This window comes from Diceros bicornis, chromosome 35 (genome assembly GCF_020826845.1).
Source record: "Diceros bicornis minor isolate mBicDic1 chromosome 35, mDicBic1.mat.cur, whole genome shotgun sequence".
Lineage (NCBI taxonomy): Eukaryota > Metazoa > Chordata > Mammalia > Perissodactyla > Rhinocerotidae > Diceros > Diceros bicornis.
Genome location: NC_080774.1, coordinates 19,041,666 through 19,056,850, shown reverse-complemented (window position 1 = coordinate 19,056,850; position 15,185 = coordinate 19,041,666). Strand labels below are relative to the sequence as shown.

Genomic DNA, 15,185 nt, shown 5'->3' with positions numbered 1-15,185 from the left:
AGGTGCAGGGGTGAGGGGGCGAGCCGGTGGGGGAGATGAGCCTGGGAGGAGGCAAGGGCCGGGCCACGCAGGGCTTGGATGCCAGGATAAGAACCTTGGACTGGATCCCATGTAGATGGATGCCACTTGAGGGTTTTAGTCTGGAGAAAAGTTGGGGGGGGCAGGTATTAGAGAGTGACCACTGTGTTGGGGGGACACTGAGGCAGGAGAGAAGACTCACCCTCCTAGCAAATTTTGTTGACTCCCTACTGTGTGCTCATCCCTTTTCTTACATGATCTCATTCAACCCTCACATCAACCCTGTGAGGGAGGAACCATTTCTCCCATTTTACAGATGGGGAAACTGAGGCCCAGAAGGGGTCCCAGCATGTGCACTGAGGCACACGGCTGGGAAGTGGCAGGGGTGGGACTCACACCCTGGTCCCTTCTGGACAGGCTATGTCTGGCCCTGCCACTGACCCCTGTCGGTGCCCTGCCCTTTGCAGACAACCGCTGCATGGACAGAAGGTTCCTTCCAGCCAAGTCCAAGCAGCTCATCGCTCTGGCCAGCTTCCCGGGTGCCGGCAACACGTGGGCTCGCCACCTCATCGAGCTGGCCACCGGCTTCTACACCGGCAGCTACTACTTCGACGGTTCTCTCTACAACAAAGGTGAGGTGGCAGAGGGGGCGGGAGGCTGCCTGGGCTCAGAAGGACCCCCTGGGAGGGCATGGGAATACCCCTTCCTGAGCACCTACCATGTGCTGCTCAGCTCGCTCTGGCATGTTCACTGAGACCTACTATGTGCCTGGTACCTTCCCTTCGCTTATATCCCACAAACCTTTCTAGAGTATAATGTCCTGGGTACCTCACCAACATCCGTTCAATAAGAGACCTACTATGTGCCTGGTACCTCCCCTCCATTTAGAGCACCACAAACCTTCCTTGAGGTACTACTGTGTGCTGGGTACCTCAGCACAGACGTTTACTGACCAGAAACTCTGTACCTAGAGATACAAATAACTACGTTCACTTTGGGGACGTTTCTGGAGGACCTACTGTGTATGAAGACAATGATATTTCTTGTGTGGGTTTCCTGAGCACTGCTGTGTTCTGGATGCACTTCCTACGTTTAGTTTCCCAACAGGCATGTATGGAGCGCCGACTGTGTACCAGGCACTTCGTGTAGGTTATTAACACAGACGTTCTCTTGGTCTCTACCAGGGGGCGAGAGCTGTGCCAAGTCTACGGTTTTCTTTAACCCTTCACAGTAACCCTGGGGGTAGGGTGAGGGTACCATTTCCCAGATATGAAAACTGAGTCTTGGAGAGGAGAAATAACTTGACTAAAGGCACACAGGTTTTTTTCAATGGGCTGACCGGGGATTACACCCTAGTGTTTCCCAGTTTCAAAGCCCACACACTTATGACTCCAGCACACCGGCAAAGAATCCCTGTAGTTTCTTACTGGGGAACTGGAAATCGTGGCTAAAATGTCCATTGGGCATGGAGCCCTCTCCCAGGTGTGGTGGGGGGTATCAGAGAGGCAGGGGCTCTGCCTGTGAGGGGGTTTGAGTCTCTATGTGGAGCAGCCCTTGGCTGTGGGTCTTTGTGTCTGCAAACCAGATGAGGACCACTTCTTGGCTGTGTGACTTTGAGCAAGTTACTGTACCTCTCTGATGCTGTGTCATCGTGCACAAATTAGAGATAACAGTGTGTAGCTGGTGACGTTGTCGTGAAGGTCCATGAGTTGATACATGTAACGTGCTTAGCACAAAGTAAGTGTTTAATGAATGTAGGCTGTGGATACTGCGGTCTGGGCGCCAGGCACGGGCCAGGCGCAGCTCGGCGTTGGCAGAGAGCCGTCCCTGAACCCAGCTCAGGGAGAGCCAGGAGGCATGTGTGTCTGGGCGAGAAGCAGGAGAGACGCAGAGAGTGAGGGAGAAAAGGCAAAAAAGGTGAAAAGGGGCAGGTGGAAGGATGGAGTTGGCAAGGGGCAGGGGGTAGGGGGTCTGCCTTAGAATCCTGACTTGTTGTATATTTATTAATTTTTAGTTTGGGCTTAGCAACTGTTTGTTGAACACCTTTTGTGTGCGAGCTCCAAGCTGTGGGTTTGCATGTTCGTACCAGGATTTGGACCCAGGCCTGGCTATCGGCAGGATCTATGCTCTTAACCGCTAAGCTGCACTGCCTTTATGGGAGTGGCTGGGAGGAGCCCAGGCACATTCTGGAATCTCCTTGGCTTGTCCTGGGGCAGTGGTTGGGGGAAGCAGGCTTGGAGAGCATCCCAGGGCTGGCCCACGTTCTAACCTTCCCGGCTGTGGCATTGACCCTACTCACGGAATCCTAGAATGTCCCAAACAGAAGGGTCCTTCAGGAGCATTTAGTTCAGGGATCCAAAGTGGTTTCATCTCCCGTGTCAGTTCCAATGGATCCCTGCTTTCCGATGATGTGTTAAGAAGGATTCTGAGGTTCTGTTCTCCCTCAGTAACACAGTGCCTTAATCCAGTAGTGACACCTGTTGAGGGTGTAGAAGGGAGAGTGGTGGTCTGCATGCCAGGTACATACCATCTCTGATCTAACTCAACCTCCTAACTTCAGAGAAAGGGAAACTGAATCTCACAATGGAATCAGGAGAATGAGTTTTCAGTCTGAACTCTTATCTGCTGTGAGATCTTGGGCAAGATTCTTCACCTCTCTGAGCCTCAGCTTTCCTAGTCAATAATATGGAGACATCAATGCCAAACTCAGAGATTTGGAAAAAATATAATAAGAAAATGTGTGTGAGGCTGTGGTCTAAAATATACAATATTTTTTCAATGACATGTAACCAGGATGGTCAACTATTTAGTCCAAGTCCAAGAGGGCTGGTCTCTGACTGCATGTTAGAATCACCCAGGGAGCTTTCAAAGCCTTCACGCCCAGGCTGCTCCCTGGACCTTTCCCGTCAGAATTTGGGGGTGGGCCTGGCACTGGTATTTTTTAAAAGCTCCCCGGGTGATTTCAACGCAAAGTCAGAGTGAGCCCCCCAGCCCTAGACTGGGAACCCAGTATTCTCACTTCCAGCCCCACGACATTCAAAACATTGGTCTTTGCCCTGTGTTTTTAATGCTCAAGTGTTGGGGAGTGTCAGGAGTTTTTCATTAACGGGGTGAAGCGTCAACTAAAGTTTTAGAAAGAAAGAAGGAAGGAAGGAAGGAAGAGACAGGGGCGGGGGGTGTGGGGTGCGTGGAGAGGCAGAAAGGAAGAAACCGTGAACCTTCCCCGGCAGTTCCTCCAACTCCCAATGTGTCAATGTCCCCTAGGTCCCGCTGGGAGAGGCAGGGTTCTGTGGGCCGCTCACGGGCAGCTGAAGCTTTGAGTGCACCCGCCTTTACACTAGGGGCTTAAAAATACTTCCTGTCGCCTGAGGCCTTGCCCTTAAAAATGAGCTCTCCCTGGGAGTCCAGGGCTGGCAGTGGGGTGCAGGCAAAGAGAGGACCCCCCCACAGCATCGGTCAATCTGGCTAACCCCCAAGTCCCCCCTGCCCATCACTTACTGAAATCCTTAAACCCTGGTGGGTTCTGGAGTGAGGGGGGCGGGAATGTGCCAGAGGGAGGGAGAAAAGCTGTGCCCCGATTGGGCCCCACTGGGCGGCCGTGCTGCCCTCAGGGGCATTTAACTGTGGCCCCCTGCCCATTGCCCCCGGGATGAGGTGCACAGTTCTCAGAAGGGCACCCCAGCGGCTTTGCCGTGTCCAGTCCTGGCTGTCCCTGCTGCCTCACACCCCCCGCACTCACCCCTTTCACCATCCAACACCATCAAACTCTTTGTATTCACCCATCACGCTGTGTCGCTCTTCCCCCTCCTCCTCCTCCTCCTCACATCTCTGCCCACACCACCTCTGCCTGGGACACCCTCCTCCCTTTGGGGTAAGTCCTATCCACCCCAAGACTGAGTTACAAAAAAATATGGAGCACCCATCACAGCGCTGGGCCCATCATGGACAGTCAATAAATGCCCACAATTATTTGTATTAGTAACAGTGACGTGAATATATTAATAATAGCAAAGGCCACGATGAAGGAGTGCCCTGGGTACTAGGAGGATGGAGGAGGACACTTAAGAATATCAGAGACACCACAAACGGGGATGTGACCCGAGGCTGGAGGAGCGGGTCTCCAGGCAGACGAGCCAGGATCAGGGTGGAGGCGTGGGTGACGTCCCAGAGAAAGGAAACGGCACGTGCAAATGTCCGGTGTGGTTTCTAACTACGAGGAGCTCGTTGTTCCTGGAGTCTGACGGATGAAAGGGGCAGCAGCATGGCCGCCCAGTGGGGGCCAACCGGGGCACAGCTTTTCTCCCTCCCTCTGGCACCATGTCTGCCTCCCATCCCCGAATGCTCCAGGGGAGTGTAGAGGGATTTTAGGCAGACAGTGGTGTGCTGAGATTTGCATGTGTGAAATACTGCTCTGGCCACCGAGGTTGGGTGGCGAAACATTTCAGCTGTAGGACCGTCCAGGTGAGTGACAGTGGTGGGCAGAAGGATGCGGGGAGGGACATTTAGGAGGTCATTGATTGGAAGGGGGGGGGGCCTCGGTGATGGGCCGGGAGGGGGTGGTTTCTCTGTGATGAGCTGGTCCTCCAGCGACACGTGCTGATTTATTTAACCCATTAGAGTTTCCTCATCTCTGCTACTAACCAGCTGGATAACTGGGGCACAGCCCCCTCCTCTTGAGGGCTCCATTTCCTCCTCTGTGACAGGTGTCGGGTGGGCGATCCCCCAGGGCCCTCCTGGATCTGGAGAGCTGCCTGACATTTTCTCGCCTTCTCCACTTTCTCTGCAACCTTCTCTTCCCTCTTCCTGGCCACAGCCCGAGGGGCTGTTGAGTGAAGGAGGGGAGGAAATGAATGAATGAATAAATGAATGAATGAATGAATGAATGGACCCTCCCTCCCAGAATCCAAGTGTCTGTCTCACTTGAGTTCTGCCTTCTCTTCCCCTTACTCAGGGAGGTTGGCCATTGGCAAAGCATGGTTTTCTCTGTGTCTGTGTCCATCTGCCTGTCTCTCACTTTCTTGATCTTTTTTTCTCTCTCTGTCTTTGCATCTCTCTGTCACGTATGTATCTCTGTTTCCTTCTGTCTTTTTTGTGTGTGTCTCAGTTTGTTGTCTCTCTTTGTCTCCCTATTTCATTTCTCTGTTTCTCTCTCCCCCTCTTCTCCCTCTCTCCATCTCGGGGACCCACAGCCCTGGGTGCAGACTCAAGCTCTGCGGCTGTCAGGACCTCTGAGGGAGGGCAGACAGAGGAGGGAGGGGCTGGGACGACAGCCCAGAGCTGAGCAGAGCCCTTCTCGACTTCTGGGGGCCCACAGAGCGGGCAGGAGACTGATGAGGCAGGCTCTCATCCCACCTGACACAGGACGAGAATTTCTGAGGATTGCCTCAAAACAAACCCATGGTTTCTGGAGGACCACCAGCCTCCAGCGTGTCCCTGTCTGGAGCCAGGAGGGGGCCTTTCCTGCCCCAGTAAGCTCTGGGGCAGGCAGAGATGTGGAGTTTCTGCCACTGCCCTTCTCTGTGCTTGTTTCCCTACGTGCAAAATGCATAGGCAGCTGCAACACTGGGAGGTGGGGGGAAGAGAAGGAGAAACGTATCTTGTTCTCTCTGTGGCCTGAATGCACAAGGTCATTTTTCCAAATCCTAGGACAATTGTCCAGCCCTTCAGAGCTTGAGGGTCACATGGGTGCCCCACATCAGCTATTTTTGTGACCTTTCAACATAATATGATTTAAATATTCCACATTTATATAAGGAGGTGCTGGGTCCTGTGCCAGGGAAGGGTGGAGAAGAGCCCCCCCTGGTGGTGGAGTTCAGCAATTCCGCTCTGGCCCCAAGCTGGCATCCCTGATTCCTCTGCAATTACCTGGAGGCCCTCCTTAGGGGACGGTTGAGCAACCATCTGTTGTTCCTCAGCCAAGCTCATCCCACGTGGCCTCTCAAAGGCTTCTTTCCAGACATAGAACTCTTCTCTTCCTGGGAGACATTCTGCTAAATGGAATTTTCCCCACTTCCCTACATTTCCAGTGCTCCCTGCAGACTAACTCTCGAGGCAACGGAAATCTGGAATCTGGAGCAGATCTTTCCCAATGTTCATAGTTTTTCTTTGTTTTTTTTTATCTTGATAAATACTGTGCTAAGTTGACCCCATCGTGGAACAAAGGGAAGGGTGATTTAGGTCTCACAATGCATGGAGCTGATTTAAACCAATTGGATCATTCTGCCATGTGTCTGACTATTTATTTTTTTTCTCTGAGAATCTGTGTGGGTTCTTGTGTACCCCCTGCCTATGTCTTCCCATGGCTGTGCTCACAGTGAAATGGATTTTGATGACGAGAAAATGAAATCCTAGATGGGAAGTCCTCTGTCCATGTCATAAAGAGCTCCACCAATGGAATGCATGACAGCACGATGTGAAATTGTACCCAGTGCTGCCTGTGGGTGAACATTTATGTCTCAAGCTCTCTCTCAAGTTCCCACAGCCCATTCCTCATGGCCCTCAGGAAGCAATTTTCCCCATGATACTGGGCTCCCCACGGGCTTCGAAGACTATGGGTTAATATTTTCTCATGGGCATGGGCCAGTACTAATTTGCAAGGCTAAGCTAATCCTTGCAACTTGACGTGGCAAGTCCCGAGATGGAATCTGACTCAGGAAATCATGTTCCCTTCCTGGCTCTTCTGCCCTGTGGCCCTGGGAGCGGGGCTGCACCTTTCTGCACCAGAATAAGAGTAGGTACTGCACAGCCTCACCTTAATCCACCTTAAAAGCCAGAGCACAAAGCCCTAGAAACCACCGTGAGTGGGCAGGGAAGGAAGACACTGCTCCAAGGTTTGGTGACACAGGGTGGCTTCCCCACCCAGGATCTCACCCTGAGACTTGTTCTGCACTAGCTGCCGTTTGTTGAAGTCTTACTATGTGCCTTGTAGATTCCTCACAATAGCCCTGTGAAAGAGAAGCTGCATGGTTCCATTTTACAGATGAGGAAACTGAGGCCCAAAGAGACAGCATAATGTCCAGGATCACCCATTGAGTTGGTGGGTGATACCAGCCTGTATCTTGAAGGTCCAATACAATAACATTTCAGGTTGGCTTTCAAGATCCCATCCCAATGCCTTAGCTCTCGGAGAGCGGGAGGCCTAGACGGTGAAGAGCACAGTCTCAGGGGCCTCGATGGCTTGGGTTTGAATCTTGGCTCTGCCTCTCGCTAGCTCTGTAACTCAGATGAGTTATTTGATCTTTCTGTACCTCAGTTTCCTCATCTATAAAATGAAACCCTCATAAGATTATTGAAAGGATCAAGCTGCCCCATGTACACGAAGGGCTCAGGCCAGCATCCAGCAGAAAGTCGGTGCTGTGGAAGCATTCCCTCATTCTCCAGCTACCCAGACCTTCTTTCGGTTCCTCGGCTTTTGATCAAGTCCCTCCTTCCTTTTGCTTAAATCCTTTTAAGGGCTGTGCAGGCTTTCTGGTCTAGTACTGAACTCTCATCACAACCCCCACAACCCTCTCCAGCCTCACACTCTCCCCTGCTCTCTGCTCTCCCTTGGCAGTCAGTCATTGTGACCTGTTTCTTCCCACCCACCACAGGACCTTTGCACCTGCTGTTCCCACCACCTTTTCCTCCTCTCTTAGGCTAGTAGATTCCTCCTCATCCTTCAGTTCTCAGCTTAGGCATCTCTTCCTCCAGGAAACTTTTCAGGATGCTGCCTGACTAGGTCATGACCTTGGCTAGGTTGGCTGGGCTGCTCAGCTCCAGACTGCAGGTTGGACCCACGTCTGTTCCATGTGTCTCTCCCCAGCTGGGACCAATAGCCCTCCAGGGCGTGCTCTCCTCACAGTGATGGTAGAAGCACATGAGTGAATAGAAACATGTGACGTGTCTTGAGACTTTGGCAGAGACCCACTTGTGCTCTCTTTCCCATGGTCGAACCAAGTCATATGGCCATGCCCAACATCAGGGGGGTGGGGTGTGGACTCCACCCAGAAGGGACTCCTCCAACCCGTCACTGTCAGGCCCTCTCATGGCACCTCAGCACGAATACTCCTCTCCCGCAGGACTAACCAAGGCAATGATTCTACATTCATTGGTGTCACTATGTGAATAATCTGCTCTCAAAAACAGTAAGACCCATGGATGTTTTTGCAAATCATTTTACACACCCCCCCCCAGCTCCCAGCACAGTGCCTGGCACATAGTAGGTGCTCCATAAAGACATGCGTAAATGAACAAGTGAATGAAAGAACGCATGAGGGTTCCCGAGGTGGCCCAGAGTGGGTGGGGTGGACTCCTCGCCTCCCCCGGCTCACCGGCCATGTCCCTGCCCCGGGCTGTGGGAAGGGTTCAAAGGCGAGCGGGACCACTGGCGCAGCGGGAGGACCATCTGCATCAAGACGCACGAGAGCGGCCAGAAGGAGATCGAGGCCTTCGACGCCGCCATCCTGCTCATCCGTAACCCCTACAAGGCCCTCATGGCGGAGTTCAACCGCAAGTATGGCGGCCACATCGGCTTCGCCGCCCACGCGCACTGGAAGGGCAAAGGTATTGCGGGCCAGGGGAGGGAGATGCGGGCCGGGGGCGGGGGGCACCCGGGAGGGCGTCCTTGAGCGCACGTGTGTGATGCTCCAGCTCCTGCTTCCGGCTGAGGAGGTGCAGGTCCCACATCCCGCTGCACCCCGAGCATCGCCCTGTGCGAGCCAGGCTGCTGTCATGGCACCGTGGGTAAGGGCAGGCGCTCTGGAGCAAGACTCCTGGGGTTCAAACCCCAGCTCCACCGCTTCCTGGAAAAGCTCCCTCACCTCCCTGAGCTCAGATTGCTCCATCTATAAAACGGGGATCATAGTTGTGGGGGTTTAAGAGGTTCACCCTTTAGAAACACTCAGCAGATATGACCCATTATGGGAGACCCTCATGTAACTGATATGGGATCAATTGAAGCAGGTTCAAGAGCCCTTTCCTGGGAGTCTGACTCCAGCCCAAGGCCAGTGGCTGAGCGGCCATGAGGTCACCTATGAGGTCTTAAGAGCTTGCTTACAGAGAGCATCATTTCAATAAACCCTCCCAACAGCTCTGGTTTGGGAGGCTCAGAGAGGTTAAGTGACTTGCCCCAGGTCACACAGCTGGGAAGTGACAGTGCTGGTCCCCAAGCACTGAACTTCATTAAGATGACCTGGGTTTGAGATTCGACTCTGACACTTATTAGTAGGGGACAGCTGTGTGGATGAATGTCTCAGCACAGAGTGGCGGCCCAGAGTAGTGGTGAGAGCTTTGAAGTCAAACTCAGCTTCTGCCATCTTGAGTATCTTTAACCACGTGGGTCTCAAAATCCCATATCCAGTATCACCCGTATCTCCCCCACTGTAATGAGAGTTACATCGATGGGTGTTTTTAACCCGCCACAATTAACCTGGTTTATAGGTGGAACAAGCTAAGCTCAGGGAGGTGAAGGAGTTTTTCCAGGAAGTGGTGAAGCTGGGGTTTGAACCCAGGGAGTCTTGCTCCTGAACCCAGGCCCTTAACCACTGTCCTATGATAATGGATTAGACAGTGTTGACGGATACAAATCACCCAGCCCAGAGCCCCTGATGCCCAGTAGGTGCTCTGTAAATGTGAGCTCCCCCACCTCATCCAGCCTCCAGGAACCAGGCTGCCCCAGCCACAAGCCCAGGGGGTGCTTCCCACGCCTCCAGACCCTGCCCCTGGCTCCCAGCTGCCCCAAAGCTCCGCCCCCCGCCCCCCCACCAGACGACCAGAGCCTGGCAGGATGATGCTAACTCAGCAATGCACCAGTCATGCCCCCAACACTGATGTCATTGATAAAGCCCTTGGGCCTGCCTGAATGACTGTGACCCGGGCTCCCAATTCACTCAAACGGGCCCCTCTGTGCCTCCTCCTGCCTCACTCCCCATCACAGGGAGGGGCTGAAGCTTGGACAGGTGGTGACATTTGTTCCCTTGCTCCCAGGAGTAGAGGGCTCTGAATGATTTATCTGTAGAGCACTCGAAAGTGAACACTGGTCGGGACCAGGCTGAGAAGTCTCCAGGGACAGATGGCAGGAAATGACCCAGGAGATCACTGAACCTAGTGGTCCTCAGCCCTGGCTGTGCATCAGAAACCCCAGAGGAGTATGGGAAAATCCCAGTGCCCAGGCCACACCCCAGACCATTACTGGAGAGGAGCCTGGGCATCAGTGTGTTTTAAAGCCCCCAGCTGCTTCCAGTGCGCAGGCAGGACTGAGAACCACTGATTCGTTTTGTTTATTAGTGGGGAAACTGAGGCCCAGAGAGAGGCAGGGACCTGCCAAGTGGCAGGACTAGAACCCACTCTCTACCTCCCAGGCATCCTGCTGCCCCTAGTGAAAAGGGAGGGAACTCACTTGGGAAGCTCCTGTGGGACCAGGCACTTAGCATCCATTATCCCATTTAAACCTTCTAATTACTGGAGGAGGTTAGAAAGACTGCCATAATCATCAGGAGCATTCCATTTTGTGAGAAAACCACACCGGGAAGGGAGCACGTCAGGTGGCTAAGGCCCCAGGTGTCAACTGAGCTCGGATTCAAACCCAGGCATTAGCTACCAGGCTCTCTCTTCCCTTGGGGTGTCACTGACCTTCTGGTGCATTCACAGGTTCTCCTTTCCTGGCTTGGCCCCTCCTCTCAGGTTCAGACAATTCTCCTATTTCCCAGGAGCCCCTCGCCTCTTTTGCCTCATTCAAGACAGCTGGGAGCTTTAAAACCAAAGATAAGGGAGGCATGAGAACAGGCTGAGCCAAGAGGCTGCAGGGGGTGGGAGAGAGGGGGTTCCAGCAGATGCATCTCGTATTGGGGGTCTAGGGTCCCCGTATTAGTGCCTTCTCCCGGCGCCTGACCCAGGTCTCCATGAGCTCTGGCTGAGAGCCTTCCCGAAGAACCAATCTCCATAGCCGCCACCAAGCCCATTCCTCTCATTTGCATTAACATCTGGCCCCTGTAGGCACTTGAGTTTGAGATCCTTGCTTTGGGGACCCTGGACCAGCAGCATCAGCATCACTTGGGAACTGGTTAGAAATGCAAACTCTCAGGCCCCGCCGCAGACCTGCTGCGTCAGAACCCGGGGTCGGGCAATCCTCCAGGTGTTTGCTATGCGCACTCCAGTTTAAAACCCACTGCTTTAAACCCTTGCTGCTCAAGTGTGGCCTGAGGATAGGCAGCGTCGGCGTCCCCTGGGGGAGTTTTAGGAAAGCAGACCTCGGGACCCCCAGGCTCACTGGATCAGAATCTACATCGTAACAAGTTTCCCCCAGAAGCCTCGTGAGCACTTTAAAATTTGAGAATCGCTGCTTCAGGACGCCTTGGCCTGGAATGTGAGGGTCACCCCCCTGAGAGCAGAGGTCACCCAGCTGTTGGGCATGTCCACCCCACCCTGCCCACGTCCCCCTACCAGTTCTAGCTGGGTCGTGCATCCTGCAAAATGTCCCCCTCCTGCAGCTTTTGGTTCCATAATGTTAATTTTACAATCTCCCCGGAGTGAGTCCCAAGCAGAGTTTTACGTGATATGATCGCACAGGTGAATTGTCCTGGATCTGGTTAATGAAACAGAGGCTGTGTTTAATGACTCCGTGGGGAGTTAAGGACAGTTAGGCTATTAATCAGGCCCCACTTCCTCCTGTCCACAAGAAGGTGGAGGGGGAGAGCGGCCAGCCCATGCCCGGCCAGCCCGTGGGCGTGACCGTCCGGCAGAACCAGGGCCCATTCTGATGGTCCACGGCTCAGAGCGCCTTTATTACTCAACTGGAAGGCAGCGTTCAATTACAGAAATCCTGAGCTAATCAAGGGCTTTATTTTCGTTTTTCTTCTTCTTCTTTCCGATGAGGTAATTTAGGAGCTTCAAGTGAGGAATCTTTGCCATAGGAGGGGAGGGGTGGGCAAACACCGCTGCAGAAACAGCCTAGATATCAAAAGTGGTCCTGGAGAGACGCTCTGGCCGAAATGATGGGGCCTGGGGGGCGTCTCGGAGATGCTGCGGACCAACATCGAGAGTAACATAACATAACATCACAGTAGCCAACATTGATCGAGTGGCTCCCACGTGCCAGTCTGTCTGTCATTGGGAGACTGAGTGCCGTCTCCATCTACCTGGGCTCCCGCCACATCAGCGTCTGTTGTCCTGCACCAACAGGGATGCTGTGAGGTGACTCCAGAGTAGGGAAATTCTTTAAAAAAGTAAAACAGACTATACACATGCAAGAATTTTTCTAATCACCCAGATACATCTGGTCTTAACCCATTTTAACAGTGCAAGCCCAATTAGCCAGACACATTGTAAATAATCTATTTTAAGGATAAAAAATATCCTTGTCACCAGCATAACTCTTTCCCAAGCAGCCGTGGTGTTCCAGGGGAGCATTGGGGGAGTAGGAGCCTCACTACAGATTCCGACGTATTCTGCCAAGAAAGAGGAGCCCTTTATCACATCGCAACTTGGCGGTTGGGAATTTCAATTTAGTTCAACAACCATTTATTGAGCCCCTGCTGGGTGTAAGGCAGTGGGAGTGAGGCTGCTCGGGCCTGGGAAGGATCGGGACCTGGAATCAGGCAGGCCTGGTCTGGATGGTGCTTCCTGGCTGTGTGACCTTGGGCAAGTCACTTCACCTCTCTGAGCCTCAGTTTCCTCACAGGTGATAAGTGAATGGTAGTCCTTTCCTTTCAGGGTAGTCATTAGGATTAACTGAGATAATGGGTACCCATCACCCAGCAAGGAACGAGGATTAGTTATTAAGAACAAGCTGGGCTTCCCAGCCTAGCTTGGGAGACTCATTGACCCATATTCAATAAGCAGATCCCTCTGGAGGGTGCCGGTGGTGTTGCCCCCATGAGAAGCAGTGGGTCTGGCTTCAGGCTTTCAGAGCGCCTGCCCTGTGATTCTCCAGCTGGGCCTCAGAATTGGGGCTGCAGATCCCTTTCTCTGTTCCCAGCATCCTCCCTGGCCCCCTCTGCAGTGACCTCCGCTTCTCCTTCCATCGGAGTTTCAGCAGCTCCAGGGCTGGCTGGCTCTTTGAGTTCCTCTCCAGGGCTCCCCAAAGAATTTCCCCCATTCTATTGTAGCCTGCCTTTCAAGGCAGATGACCCCAAACACACCCTCCCAATTTTGGTGACAATCCATCTTCCCATTTTACCACGACAAGGTAACAGACAAACAGCAGAAAGAAACAGTACATGATACTTTGATAAAGAGTGAAGAGAGAAAGATGGAACAGAAAGGTGTAAAGATGACAATATAAATAATCCGACTTAAACTGTGCCCTCAGCCCACAGTGTACTGGGGAGACAGACAACATACATGGGGGGTCCCTAGGGGCTGTGAAGCCCAGAGAAGGCACTTGCCTGAGGCTGGGGAGTCGGGGAAGACAGCATCTTACCTGAGAACAGCATACTCTCAGTAATAATAATAACCAGTGCTTACTGAGCACCTACTAGGTACAGGGCACCGTGCCACAAACTCTATGTGCTTTTTCCACTTCCTCTGTACAATGGCCCTATTATTATCCTGTGAGTAGATTCTCTTACTACACAGGGCAACTGTTACTACACAGAATAACTATTACCTCACAGGATAACTTGGTAGTTAAAGCTCAGACTTTGAAGCCAGACTGTTTAGATTCAAATTCTGGCTCTGCCAGGAATTAGCTGTGTGACCTTGAGCAAGTTACTTAACCTCTCTGTGCTTCAGTTTCCTTTTCTGTCAAATGAAGATAATGATGCTATCTACCTCGTAGGGTTGCTGTGAGGAATAAGTGGAATTAATAGCAATATTAATATGTATTAAAATATAAAAATATAGTAACATATTTATGTATAAGGCTGGGCCTGGCATGTAGTAAAGCACCAGACAAGTGTTATTGTTATCCTAAAGAGAAGGAAGGGCTAAGAATATTCCAGGCGGAAAAGTAGCATTCAGGTGGGGGGAATCAGCGGAGTCTGGAGATCTAAAAGGAGTTACTTGTGCTATTATCGTGAGTAACGGCAGCCACTGCAGGCGCCATCTGACCTGCGCCCTTTGAGCCCCTCCCTCTGATTCAGCCCTCCCTCCTCTCTCCGCAGAGTGGCCAGAGTTTGTGAGGAACTATGCCCCGTGGTGGGCCACTCACACGCTGGACTGGCTCCAGTTTGGCAAGAAGGTGCTAGTGGTGCACTTTGAGGACCTGAAGCAGGACCTCTTCGTGCAGCTGGGCCGGATGGTCAGCCTGCTGGGTGTGGCCGTCAGGGAGGACCGGCTGCTCTGCGTGGAGAGCCAGAAGGATGGCAACTTCAAGCGCTCGGGGCTCCGGAAGCTGGAGTATGACCCCTACACGGTGGACATGCAGAAGACCATCTCCGCCTACATCAAGATGGTGGACGCAGCCCTCAAAGGGAGGAACCTCACGGGCGTCCCCGAGGACTACTACCCTAGATGATGCATCGGGGGGGAGGGGGCTAGGCGTCCTGGCCAAGCAGGCCCTGGGGACTCAAGACCATCTGTCTGTCCTCTCTTTCGTTTGGGGACAATCCCCTTGGCTGCTGTTGGCCTGCAATGAGTTTCCTGCATGACAAAGGAGGCTCAGGGGAAGAGACTGTCCGGGCACTCCCCACCTAGTCACACCCCTTCTTGGAGATGGGGGGCAACTGGTTTGGGGAGTTCCAGCCACATGGACCCTTTCTTTCTCCCATGTCCCTGCCCCCATCACTCTCGGCTCCACTTGTGGGAGGGAGGGCTCATGAGTGTCCTGAACGCATGGGTGCCCCACCACAGGCATCGAGGACCTCCATGCGACAGCTAAAGGGACTGTTGTAAAAAACAGTGGCCCCAGACTCTCTTCCCTTCTGGGCTGAGCATTGAGAGCCTCCCTGTCTCTTCTCCGCCTGGAAGCATGGCGTCAAGGTCCATCCAGGCCACTTCTGATTGAAGAAAGGTTGCTGGGAAGTTTCTCTGTGGCCTTAGGTTTCTGACATTCTGGGTGGGGTGGGGAGGCAATGGTGCTCACGATAGATTAACTGGTACCACCATGTGGGGCCACTGGTATCGTGAGCCCACCCCCAGGTCACACTGCTCCTGAGGAACAATCTGGCTGCCTGTCCACCTCTAGGGCTGGAATTCTGCCCTTTTCCTCCCCCATGTATCCAGGTGATGACCTTGGGATCCCTGATGCCACT

At 53.0% G+C, this 15,185-nt stretch overlaps 1 protein-coding gene across 1 annotated transcript in view; it reads left to right on the top strand.

The window, feature by feature from the left end:
- The window catches only part of WSCD2 (WSC domain containing 2), a 50,852-nt gene extending 36,403 nt beyond the window's left edge, over positions 1-14,449 (top strand). Inside the window, exons 6-8 of the mRNA XM_058532285.1 lie at positions 486-650; positions 8,359-8,559; positions 14,097-14,449. Of these exons, the coding sequence (XP_058388268.1) occupies positions 486-650; positions 8,359-8,559; positions 14,097-14,449 (719 nt within the window). The remainder of the gene's footprint in view (positions 1-485; positions 651-8,358; positions 8,560-14,096) is intronic.
- The last annotated feature ends 736 nt before the right edge of the window (positions 14,450-15,185 follow it).